The following is a 13,393-nucleotide window of genomic DNA, read 5'->3' on the forward strand; positions in this document are numbered from 1 at the left end:
GTCTGCGGCCGGAGCGTGCGTGGGGCTGACACGGAAATCTGAATGGAGCTCGCGGGCCGGTTGCTACGGGGGCCGGGGTGGGGCGAACGCGCTGCGCGCGGCCGTCGCTGAGGCAGGCTCGGTGCGGCGGCCACGCTCTGTCTGCCCGGGGCTCCCCGCGCCCTCGGTATGTGGCCCGGCCCCGCCTCTCGCCCGGGCCGGGCGCCGCTGGCCGTGGCGCTCTGCACTGCTCTGTTGGTGCTGCTGCCGCCCACCTTGGGCGCTGGCGAGCGGCGGCGCCTGGAGTGCTCCACCTGCCGGGGCATCGCGGACAGGTTCAACCAGGTAGGCAGCGGGGCTGAGGGGCCGCGGGGAGGCCGGCGGGGCGGCGGGCGGCCTCGCTGTGGGGCAGGGGGCCGCAGGCGGGGGCTCACCGGCCAGGAGCTGGCCGCGGGGTCCCGCCGGGTAGCCTGAGGCGCGGGGGCGGCAGCGCAGGCCGCTCCGAGGGGCAGCCCCCGGTCTCCGGGCTGGGCAGCGGGTGCGGAGGGGTGCCAGGCCTGCCAGAGAGCCGGCGGCGCCGCCCGGCGCGGTGCGGGACTGTGGCCCCCGGCGCTGCCCGGCTCTCCGTCCCGCAGCGCCTACAGCCCCTCGGCCAAACTACGTTACCGGCAGCGCCTGCTCAAGTTGATGCACGGCAGCAGTTTGCTCCCGGCTCAGTAACAGCCGCAGTCCTTACGTCGGTAGGTTGTGAAGCTCCTCGAGCTTTGCTATCGAAGATATTTTGGTGCTTTAGTGCAAAAAGACTGGCTGTAGCGTGCCTGCTTCTGTGAGGAGTGCCGATGGAAAGCATCATGCCCTAAAATTCTGTCTGTTGCCACTTGCAACAGCCCTACATTGTGGCACAGTAAATTCAGCGTAGGCAGCAAGGGGCTGCTGTGGCTTGTGACAAGTACTTAATACTCTTTGTACGTATATTCACTGTTGTAGGCTTGGTAGATCACTTTAACTGCAGAGATTTTTTGCAAGGTGTGATTTGATAGGCATTGGCTGTGACTCGGGAAAGTTGTGCTGATCACAGTGAATTGTCCTGTTGTATGGTTGTGTGTGTTGTTAAAATGTGGTGAAGACTGGGCTAAATACTGTCAAAACTGAATGAAGTAGAGGTCCTGTTTAATAAAGTTCCCAAGAACTTAAAGGAGAAGGGTATAAAGTTTCATACATGTACGTTTTTTGAAGTAAGTGAAGTCTGTAACAATGCCTTGTTTATGTGTTAAGAAAGTTGAGTCATGTTATGCTGTAACCTACACTTGCTCGCTTTTCATGTTGTTTCTTTCACTTAGCAGTTTGATTAGCAGCTTCAGAGCTTTACTGAAGGTTCTGCACGGCACTTTTCACGATTTTCATATAAGTGTCTACTATTGCCCTTAATTTTTGTTGAAACAAACCCTAAGTAACTTATATTCTTTTGTTACTTTTCATTTGTAGGGATTAGTAGATACAGCTAAAAAGAACTTTGGTGGTGGAAACACTGCTTGGGAAGAGAAGTCGCTGTCAAAGTATGAGTCCAGGTAAGCGGTCTCAGTGCTTCTCGTTCGGCTACGTTCCATGTCCACTGTGCATAAGTTGACAGTACCAGTGTTTGTCTGGAACTTGAATGTTGCAGATAAAGTTTCACGTCTCCAAGCCTTAAATTCTTATTGATTAAAATGTAACATTACATTGTAAAGTAAAGACTACAGTAAAGACTGAAATCCCTTACTAATGCATTTATTTATATTGCTTCTGAAAACAAAGACAGTTAATACCATCATTGGTCATAGTAGTTTTTTTCTGTTTACCTATTAAATTCCTACAATAATGATCTTAAATAATACTCAATAGTTACTTGATAGTCATAAAACTTGTGGAGTACTGCAGTACTTGTTTTAGAGTTAAAGCAGTGTCTCCTACCTAGAGTTGTCGCTGTTTCAGTGCCAAAAAGAAAACTAGAACAGGTGCAGATTACTGTACTCTTCTGTATATATGTTTGATTATTGAGCAAAGTGATCTGGTATCTTTCTTCCAAATTTCAAATTCACTTTTTAGTCTTAGTTGGAGCATTGAGATTTAATGGTGGGAATTCCGAACCTCAGTTACTGTGAGGTTCATGGGCTTGTATCAAATATTAACAATACATGAAATTTATTGTTGAACTTGGGAGAAAAATACTGCACTCAAAATTTGTTGGGAAGCTAAAAACCTATCAAACTTACAATCTGCAGATATAATAAATGCAAGCAAACCAAAGTGTCGTGGTCATCCTTCTATTTTTTTTTCATTGAAGTAATGTTCATTAGGTCTTTATCGTGATATTTGCTTTGTTTTGGAACCAATTCAGAACACAGCATAAACTGATAAAGTATTCTAGGCTGAAGTCTAACTTCTCTGTCGTGTCTCGAGTGGTGTCAAATGTTTAGATTAAACTTACGAGTTTCCTTTTCTGCTTGTAGTGAAATTCGTCTTGTAGAGATCATAGAGAATCTGTGTGACAGTAGTAACTTTGAGTGTAACAACATGGTAGAAGAGCATGAAGAACTTATAGAGAAATGGTGGTTCAAACTGTAAGTATTAAATTTTTTTGTGGAGATCTTTGTGTGGATAACTTCTCTAAGAGGGTGAACTTCTAACATTAAATCTTGCACCTGAACAATAGCAGTGTGGGTAATTCTTCATTATATTTCAAGAGTTGCCATCAGGTACAGCTGGGTTCAGGCTTGAAGAGAAGGAACACGCCTCCACACAATCCAATGTGAATCAAAGTGAAGACGCTTTATTAAGCATAAGCTGTCCCTTTTATACATTTTGTACTTTCCCTGGCTGTAAGCATGTGCATTGCTACTGGTTAATATTACTAAACATACTCTTCTTTGATGTGTTGATTGGTCACTGCTCTGCCACTGGTCCTTTCTTAATTGGCTCCATCAGTTATTGTTTCTTCTCCTCCATGTTCGACTCCCACCGGCTACTCCCTCAATTCTTGTTTGCTCAGCTGCTGTTTTTCCTCATCTCTTCTCTCCAAGGTCGGCTTGTTGACACTAGCTACATGAATCTTGTCACGCAGCTAGGCCCTCACTCCATACTCTCATACTTCTGGCTCATTACATGACCATTCTCGTGCAAAAACCCCTCTACACAGGCTGACTTTTAATAGCATGTGCCACTGTACCGTGTTCTTTCTTATTTTCAATTCTGGAAGTGTTGCACCAAAACATCCACTCTTGCTTCTCTTATACTGCCTACTCAGTTACCAGTGGGGTGCTGAGACAAACTAACCTTGGAAACTTTGAGGTTTATTACCATTTTTGTTTTCTTTGTCATAAAACTGAAAGGGACTCTTTGGTTCTTGTGGGGTTTTTTTTGTTTGCTCTTTTTTTTTCCTGAAATGTTATTTTGTTCTCCTGGCAAGCAAAAAAATAGTTGATACTAATAAATCTAGAAGCTGAATCTCTTGAGGATGGTAGTGTAGCAGCTGACTTTTCTATCTGCCTTTTAAGTTAGCCTGTGATTTGTGTTATAACTAAGATTTTCGTATACCATTATGAAACATAATTAGTGCAAGGAAGGCATTGTAGCATTTAAGTCTCTTAAGATCTTTTTTTTTTAATTCCAAATCATCTTTCTTCTAAGTATTTTTTACTGCTTTAGACTGTCAGCACTCCCAATCAGCTAGAATTCAGTAGGGTGAACTGCCATTATAACATTACACAACTGAATAAGGATTTTTGGTAGCCCATTCTGCTGTTAATGACTGATTTATTGCTTTATCCTTTTACCTAACTATACAGGACTGTGTATACATTAACATGCCAATTGAAGGGAATAGACTAGAATAGCATAGAATATTTCAGTTGGAAGGGATTTACAATGATCATCTAATCCAACTGCTTGACTAATTCAGGGCTGACCAAAAGTTAAAGCATGTTATTAAGGGCATTGTCCAAATGCCTCTTAAACACTGACAGGCTTGGAGCATCGACCATCTCTCTAGGAAGCCTGTTCCAGTGTTTGACCACCGTCTCAGTAAAGAAATGCTTCCTCATGTCCAGTCTAAATCTCCCCTGGAGCAGCTTTGAACCATTCCGACGTGTCCTATCACTGGATACCAGGGAGAAGAGATCAGCACCTCCCTCTCCACTTCCTCTCCTCAGGAAGCTGCAGAGAGCAATGAGGTCGCCCCTCAGCCTTCTTTTCTCCGAACTAGACAAACACAGAGTCCTTAGCTGCTCCTCATAGGACATGCCTTCCAGAAAGGTGAGCTATGCAACCCAGAGTCTTAAATTTGTCTTAAATTTGCAGAACTGAAAGAAATAGGTCTTAAACTAGAGAATTTGACAAAGTCCTGAAATAAACAAAACCATTCATAAAACACATTGATTTTTGGAAAATTTCTGTATTTAATAGACCTTTTGAGTGCAATTGATTAATTTTGCCTTCTGTCCTTTAACTTGTGATATCCAAATGTCATTCAGTTTCTGTGATGGTTTCCAAAGACGGTTTATTTGTCCATGAATACCTTAGATCTTTTTTTCGCAAGTTGTTACATTACATGTCGTACTCAGTAAATCTACTTTTCAGGGCCTGGGCCTTGGTGTCAATACAGTCAGATGTAACAGTTTAGAAAGAGAAGCAGTGTATGCTTCAGGAGTTGCTAAAGACTCTGTCAGGATACAGAGTATCTAAGCCTTTCCTTTACTAAAGTTTTTGGGACTTCAGCATCAGCATGATACAGAGATCTGTGAATTGTCATTCAGAACTGTAGTAGTCCTCATGCTTGCTTGCAAAATAATATCTAGCGATTTCATTGTTAATTGGGGGTGTATGCTAGTGCTAGAGTAGCACATAACTAACTTCTTAATATTAAAAAAAAATCTGCTAAAATAATACTTGATTCATTCTAAAAAAGAGGAGAAGTTTTAACGGTCACCCTATCATCAGGTTGGCAATAATTTGAGTAAATGTAAATATCTGTCCTGGGTTATCTTCTGCATAGTTGAGATAAAGACACAGCATTTATCTTTAAGAGGAAGACATAAATAAGACTGTCTAAACTATATATAAACCTTCCCTAAAAATAAGGTGTTAAAAAAAAGGGGGGTGTGTATGTATCAAGATGAATTGAATTTATTGGTGGCTCTTATTTCACATTTTTCATAAATATAATCTATAAAATTTGAGTAAAGTCTGTTAATAGTATTGTAGTTTAAAAGCTAAATTAATCTCAGATTGGAGGACTTCTTCTAGAAATTGGTTCCTGAAATAAGATCATCTTCAGAACAGAAAAATAGGTTTATAATCTGTCACGTGCAATAGATTTCTCTACTGCACTGTGCAGGTTCGGTTGTGTGAGTTGGCTGATAAAGAATCTTTGTTCTTTTTATTGATAAATGAATGTCTTTCATATACAGAAAGAAGAAGTATCCTGATTTGTTTAAGTGGTTTTGCATAGAAACAATAGAAGTTTGCTGCCCTGATGGAACTTATGGACCGGATTGCCTTGGTAATTTTTCTTTTGAAAAATACAGTAGCAGATATGTTACCTATTTGTTTCAGTCTTTCATGACACAGACAGATACTTGAGGTATAATATTTTGTGTGAGACACCAGCTACTGTGTAGTACGTACCTAAATTTATAGTTGAACTTTCTGGAGATTGTTTTGAGTTCCACTTATATTTGAATATATTACTGAGCATTCCTTGTTGCAAGCCTTTTGGCTGCTCTCAAGGGAAAAAAGATTTTGCAATATCCTGGTTCAGTGTGACTTTTTTTTTTTTTTTTAACATTTTACTGTCAAAAGTAATTTTGATTTTTTTTTTAGCTTGTCATGGTGGATCAGAAAGACCTTGCCATGGAAACGGCCACTGCGATGGTGATGGTACCCGAAGTGGAGATGGCTCATGTAGTTGTAACAAGGAGTATACAGGAGATTTTTGTTTAGACTGTTCTAATGGTTACTTCAGTACCTTGAGAAATGAGACACATTCTGTTTGTACAGGTAACAAATTCTTCGACGCATGCTTAGACCTTTGTCTTCCTTCTTCAGTTTTTATAAACAAAACTAGAAACAATTTAAACTGACAAATGTAAAAAGAAAAATTACAGTTTGGTCACTCAGCTTTAACCATAAATGGCATGTCAGTCGGTTTGGTGGAATTCTAAGGTGTTGCTAAGTCATCCTTCCAGACTGCCCTTGATTTTTTTTAACTTTTTTTTTTTCTGCTTTAAATTAAAAAGCAGAATTCATCTATGTCATGAGGCAGGCAGGAGGAAAGAGCAAGCTTTGCCTCTCCGCCCCCCAGGTACCGTATGAAAATCTTGAGCTGAAATTGCTACATAGTGGACTACTTTGAAAGCTAGGTTTTCTTCATGTCTCAGATAAGCTTAACTGGAGTAAATGGGCATGGAAACAGCTGATCTGTACTGGAGACTACATGGAGTCCAGTTAAGTATGTCTAAGCTTAATTTTGAAACAAAGTCAGGTCATTGGAATAAACTTTTTCAGTTGGTCAGATTTTCGTCTGTTTTTACATCTTGAATGAGATTCTGCAGCAACTAAATCCTGACCATGAGGTCTAAGAAGATTGTTTTTAAACTTGATCTATGTTATTTTTTGTCTGGTTGAGTAGTAATTCTTCTGTATGATTTGTTTTACATTAGAATATATAACATGCATATGTTATATATTGGGTGCTGTATATGCATGTAATATATATATAATATGCATATACAACTGGATTTCTAGTATGTTTCCTTGTGAAGTTCTTCAGACTAGTATCAGTTCACACATTGCTCTCAGCTAGTTGCAAATGAAGTAGTCTGAGAATTTATTAGGTGGGAGTGCTGAGTCTAGTGTTTAAACTGTTGTCCCAACCCTGAGAGACTCAGCAAAGTTTATCTTCTTGATCTCCTCTTCCCAAATATTTTGGAAATTGGACCTGCCACTTCTAGTCACTAGAGTTTCATGGCAGTGTTTTAAGTGGTGCAGATGACTGTAATTGCCAGACTTGGCTTCCTGGGTTTTTTTGGTGGTGTGGTGGTTTTTTTTTTGTTTGTTTTGGTAGGATAGAGCTGCATTTTTGTAAATGATACCTCCATATAGTAAAGATTTAATCTTCTGAGTGGGAGGGTCAAGCTACTAAAATGTGATAGCTTCCAGTGAATCCTCAGTAAGGTTTTCTTTGAGAATTTGTGTGCCCGAACTCGTACTGGAATCTCTCAACAGAGCTCAGACTGTAGTTTTCTCTTATCTCAGCCTGCCACACTGCCTGTAAAACTTGTATTGGTTCAAGTAACAAGGATTGCCAAGACTGTAAAGAAGGCTGGGTTAAAAATGAAGAAGCAGCTTGTGTGGGTGAGTAATGTTTGATAGACTCCAAACAGGTTTTGTAGCAACGTTGGCTAGTGAGATTAGATGACATCACATCGAGTTTTATAGTGTTTTATGGAAGTGTTGCGTCAGTTTAGATTTCTATAGTTTGTAATCTCTCTCTTCCTAACTTATTTCACGTTGCAGGAAAGCAATATTTCCTCCCCACTGATCGCCTGGTGATTATAGTTGTCTTTATCAAACTGTTCACTGTGTATCTTTTTAGTTTATCTTTTTAGTGGAATACAGATAGTAGCAAGTGGGGTGTTCCTTTTAAGTGGGGTTTTGTGTTTATTTGAATGCTAAACAGTGCCCTGCTCTTGATTTAGACTATTTTGTCAACTACTGGAAGATTCCAGTCAGCTTATCTACATATTTTGTAATAATTGCACAATAGTCTTCACGTTACTGTATGTGTATAAATGCTCAACCCTAATAGAGTTCAAACATTTCACAAAAAGCCAGGCATACTAACTTTTCCTATTATTGGAGAGAAATACCAGGAGACATCAAGCTCAGTGCTCCCATTAATCTCTTACCTGTTTCTAGCTTAGCATTCCTCTTGGTTTATGAGGAGATATGTATGAAACACTTAAGGAAAAACCCAAATACTAAAAATACTCCCAATGCAGGAATGCACTGGGGAAAAGTAACACATTCTGTTTAACTGGTTGAATTTGACCAGTTAAAGATCCTTAACATAATGTCTGGAAAGAGTATCTTAGAAATTATGCGAACACTGCTTCTTTTTAAGAGTGCTAATGAGAATTAGAATTTGAATTACAGCTCCTGCGATACCTGCTTAGGCAACTCTTGAGCACTCCAAGATCATTTTTAAGATGCTCCAGTATTGTCTTCTGTACAGCTCTTTTTTTCCAAATAATCATTGCAACTGATCAAATATAAATTAATTGAGTAATCTTTAGGAATGATGTCTGCTGCAACAGGATGAGCTAGACAGCAAAGGGACTGAAATAGCCTTTCTCTGAATTTTTTAGTTGTGAGTACTGTTGTGCCCTTTCCTTGAAATCGCAAGACTAGCGTGTTTTAACTTTCCAGGTAGAACTGGTTTTCAGCTGGACTGGTGCTAACCATAACTTGGCTTTCTCCAATTTGCTTTGTGTAGAAAACTAAGCGGTGTATGTGCGTGCATTTGTGTAATTTTTTTAATACTTTAAAAAGTTCCACAGCATGGTAATATAGGAGTAGAGAAATCAACAGTGTTGCAGAAGAGTAGTCTGTCTGCTTATTTGTTATGCTATTTGCATAAAAAGCATAAATGCATTTAAAACACTGACCTGAAAAGGACAGAGATGGCAGGTATTCTGAAAGTTTTATTTAATTTGAGCTCTTGAATTTCTGATATATCTGTTATTGTCATCACAAAACGTCTTCTGAGGCTGAGTTTTGATTTGTTAATGTAAGTTTAAGCTGAAAAAACAGTATATGTTACCATGTTACTTTTATGTCTAACATGTTGCGTATCTGATCCTGAATTCATTGTAACAATTACTCTCAATGCAGTCAGTGTAAGCTTATAGCTTCTGTGGGCCAGTTCTTCGGAGATCTCAAAGCATAGCATTCAAGCATTAATCTGAGTATTTAATCATGACTACTATTTTAAGTAACTTGTCACTTTTTATCTTTCAGATTTAAATGAGTGTGCTGATTCTCCTTGCAAAGATCACCAGTATTGTTTGAACACTGAGGGATCTTTTGCATGCAAAGGTTTCTTTTTAATCTGCTGTTGCACTTTATCGTCTAGAATCCTAATCTAATGCTAGAGGTAATGCTAGAGAGGGCATGATACCAGGCATTTAGTACAGTGTGGTCGGTCCTGACTGGGCATGGGGAGGATGCAGCTTTAGACCTATCGTATGAGGAAAGCAAGAAATTTCTGGTTATTTCTACTCTGCCATTGTGAGACTCCCACCTGCAGTACTGCATCCAGCTCTGGGGCCCCCAGCATAAGAAAGACATGGATGGATTTGCTTGAGTGGGTCCAGAAGAGGGCCACGAAGATGATCAGAGGGCTGGAGCACTGGAGCACCTCCCCTATAAGGACAGGCTGAGAGAGCTGAGTTTGTTTAGCCTGGAGAAGAGAAGGCTCCAGGGAGACCTTCTAGCAGCCTTCCAGTACCTGAAGGGGGCCTACAGGAAAGCTGGAGAGGGACTTTTTACAAGGGCATGTAGTAATAGGACAAGGGGTAACGGTTTTAAACTGAAAGAGGGTAGATTTAGATAAGATATTAGAAAGAAATTCTTGACTGTGAGGGTGGTGAGACACTGGAACAGGTTGCCCAGAGAAGTTGTGGATGCCCCCTCCCTGGCAGTGTTTAAGGCCAGGTTGGATGAGGCTTTGAGCAACCTGGTCTAGAGGAAAGGTGTCCCTGCGTGTGGCAGGGGGGTTGGAACTAGATGATCTTTAAGGTCCCTTCCAACCCAAACCATTCTACGATTCTATTATTTCTTGGTGGGTAAGCTGACTGACTTCAAGCGGTACTTTAAACCTCAGATATATGAATTTTTATGCTTAAATTGTTTCATCTTTAGCATGTGATGCCAGCTGCGTAGGTTGCACAGGGGAAGGTTCTGACAAGTGTAAGACCTGCGCATCTGGATATATGAAGGAAGATGAAAAGTGTACAGGTTGGTGGATTTAGCACTATGTGGTGGAACACCAGTTAGCTCAGTCTTGGTTAGCCGTGATGAGGAGCTGTTAGTACGTTCGCGTTTGTCTGCTTCAGTTTTCCAGCCTATTGAAATGAACCCAGTCGTTCTGGTATCAGCCGCAAAGACTTTCTTTGTAACTTCCTTTATATTATTGAGCTAACGTGCGTGACAAGGCTTAAAGGTGAAACACTCCTACAAAAGGAACAAACCATTTTATAGAGGGTTCAGGAAACAAATACACGAGTCTGTTCTTGTTATCTACCACTCCATTAAAGTGTGCGTCTGTATTCAATTTGGTAACAGAAAGTTGGGAACGGAATATGGATTCTGTTGTCTTTCTGTTAATCCATTAATGTCCAAGTTCAAATTATATTAATTCATAGTGAATTGTAACATATGAAATGATAGTAAAAAGAGTGAAATTGGAGTTTCTCTGTGAGGAAGAGCAGAAGGTACACACGATCTTAAGTAGCTGTTAACTATGACAATGTAGTATTTACTGGCTCCCTTCCCTTTAGTTGTACTTTGATGGCATCAGTAGAAAATGACTATGGGAAATCTTCAGTAGGTTAAGATGAGTGCCATTGTTTAGTTCATTTCCCCACGTAGGGGCCTGCAAAACATAAAAAACCCAAATTTGAAACATGGTCTAAATCATGAAGAACTGTAACAGATCATTTTAACAGAGGTTAAATCTGTTGCAGCAGCATTCTGCTCCTCAGTGGTTTTTATATTTGAATAGAATTTTGCTTATATGACTGAGCACAAGTAAGTTTTATAACAAAATAACAGCAATGGACTCTTTCTTTCCTTGTCCTATCTCCAGATATAGATGAATGTAACCTTCCTGAAAAGGTCTGCGTGAAAGAGAATCAAGACTGTGTTAATACTTCAGGTAGTTACAAGTGTGTATGTTCAGAAGGATTTGAAGATAGGGATGGAACATGTGTTCAAACTGTAAAAACAGGCAAGTGGCTTTTCAGTGTCAGTTTATTTAAAAATATGCTATATTGACAGCTCAGAGGTGTGTTTCTGTCTAAGGGTCTAGTCGCTTGTAAACTCTTCTGTATAATTTCTCATCTTCCTACAGCTGTGGTCTGTGTCAGGTAGTTTGTGGTGTAGGCCACGTTCTGCATGTTTTTGTGCTTAAAGACAGTGAATTTTTTAAACGTCTTGTTCTTATGTTGATATTTTTTTGTTTAACTCAAGGTTGTGTTTGTAAGTCACTTAAGTGTCTGGCTTCATTACATAAAGTGAACTAGCAAATTACTGCTATCATAAAAAGGAGGTTTTCTTCCTCCCCACTTTTTTTCATTTACCTTTAATTATAATGACTTAAGGGTTTATCTGGTTGCTTGCAAGCTGCTTCAACTCACTGAAATCTGAGAAAATTAAGCAGAATTCTTTTTTGTTGGATGAGCGAGCTGAATTTGTTTATTTTTTGATCACAGAAGTGCCAGAGCTGGTGTGAAGGTGATTATGGAGAATATATCCATCTTTCAGTAGCAGGGAACTGTTTAGATTGACTTAAACTATACCCTCAGTCAAGAAATTAAAGTGTAATTTGCTCTAGGGTGTATGGCACATGGTGAACAGAATTACGTTCATTAGTGTTTCATTACTCCATCTAGGCTTTTTCTACAATTCCAAAGTGAAAGAGGATTACTTTGCAATAAAGGCTGTAGGAGAATAGATGAGACACACTCAATTTCATACCTTTATTTTCTTTCTACTTCTTAGCTTGTTTGGGGTTTGTTTTTTTTTGTTCCCCCTGCACCCTCGACTGCTTTTTCATCTTGTACTAATAAGATCTATGTAGTATGGCCATTCAGTTCAGACCGTATACTCTCAGTACTCACTGTTATTAGTCCTTTAAAATAAGTTATATACTTTACCTGTACAGATACTTGGGATATCAGTTACTACATTTTTTAATGTGGCCTGATATTTTATGAGAATAAAAGCAAAATGAAAAGTTGACAAATAGGCTTAGCTTTTTTCTTAGATTAATGCTTTTACCAATATAACAAGAATGCTCTGCTTTTTTAAAGGCTGCTTTAACATCTGAACTAAGCAGTTTGTACTATAGAAAATACTTTTGAGTAATACTTGCTTTTTGTTTTCAAATAGCAGAATTTGTTCTGAAAGGTCATCTGGAAAGGAGAAAGTTCACTCTGAATAGCTGAAAACAAAAGCTTAGAATAGAAATAGCTGTGCTGTTTGTTTGGTTTTTTTTTTCCACTAACAATATCGTACCAGTTTATTTGAGATGTTTTGTTTGAATCTAGTAAAAAAAAAAATAAAATTAAATTATAAGCTTAGACTAGGAGGATGGTGCAAGTAGCTCTTTTATATGGCTTTATTACTTCTCTGGTCTTGATAAATATGTTGATTTGGGTTTCTCTTAAAAAAAATCCTAGTGTCAAAAATTATATGGTATAATTAATAATACATTTGTATTCTCATTATGATACTTAATTTCACAGAAGAGGAAGTAAACAGTGGAACAACTGAGCCTTCACCTACTGGACATGATGATTTATGATCTGCATTCAGAACCAAACGACATTCCTATCTAAAGTTTTAAATTATTGGACTAAGCCTCTGCTAGCTGACATACTGTGGAAATGGTATTAAATATGCAGGTTGCCATTAAGATTTATTTTTTTTTTTAAATGTGGTGATAAACTGCTCTTTAAGCTGCATTTCTTTATTCTTAAATGCCACTTTTTATATAATTCTTCAAGAACCACACTCTGGATGGGTTAGTATAAATTTTGAATTAATGTAACATTGTACCCAGCAATTGTAAACAATTTGCAGGTTTCTCATTCTAGTGCCTACTGAAGACTGTGATCATTTGGAAGGACTTAGTTACACTTCATAATTCAAGAAAAATTTAGACTGAAGTTTGGTGTTTCTTGACATGAGAAATATTTCTGTAACTGAAATACAGCTTTTAGAAATTGTCAGAGGGAGTCTCTTTGGGGGGGAAGTACTGTTCCCTTAAACAAAACAGAATGCCTCATACTGCATTCAATAAAAGTTTATTTTGTTGGAATGTGCCTTAAAAGTTTTTAAGATGTTAATACCTTTCTGTGTTGGTGTGTCTATTTTTCGTTTAGGCAGTGAAAAAAAAGAAAACAAAAAACCCAAAAAAAACCCCACAAAACCTCAGAACCTTGTAAGCACTGGATTTCACTTCAGCACTGAATTCCAGCACTCAGTTGTGTTGGAATGTATATGGGGAGAAAAAAAAAAGAAAAACCCAACAAAACACCCCCCATACATACTTTCCTGTAAAGGAAGAATTATGTCAAACAACTTCCCGAAAGTA

General features: G+C 39.2%; 1 protein-coding gene across 2 annotated transcripts; it reads left to right on the plus strand.

The window, feature by feature from the left end:
- Window positions 1–53: 53 nt before the first annotated feature.
- On the plus strand, window positions 54–13,117 carry CRELD2 (cysteine rich with EGF like domains 2). 2 transcript variants are annotated; one of them, XM_068402244.1, is made up of 10 exons: window positions 54–324; window positions 1,465–1,547; window positions 2,469–2,579; window positions 5,424–5,515; window positions 5,836–6,012; window positions 7,270–7,368; window positions 9,034–9,111; window positions 9,937–10,032; window positions 10,883–11,023; window positions 12,543–13,117. In XM_068402244.1, exons 1-10 carry the CDS (start codon window positions 169–171, stop codon window positions 12,599–12,601), a joined length of 1,092 nt encoding a protein of 363 aa, XP_068258345.1. In that variant the 5' UTR covers window positions 54–168; the 3' UTR covers window positions 12,602–13,117. The 2 variants fall into 2 exon arrangements, with proteins under 2 accessions (XP_068258345.1, XP_068258346.1); XM_068402245.1 differs by lacking the exon at window positions 7,270–7,368.
- The last annotated feature ends 276 nt before the right edge of the window (window positions 13,118–13,393 follow it).

The sequence above is a fragment of the Nyctibius grandis genome, chromosome 5, assembly GCF_013368605.1.
Source record: "Nyctibius grandis isolate bNycGra1 chromosome 5, bNycGra1.pri, whole genome shotgun sequence".
Taxonomy (NCBI): domain Eukaryota; kingdom Metazoa; phylum Chordata; class Aves; order Nyctibiiformes; family Nyctibiidae; genus Nyctibius; species Nyctibius grandis.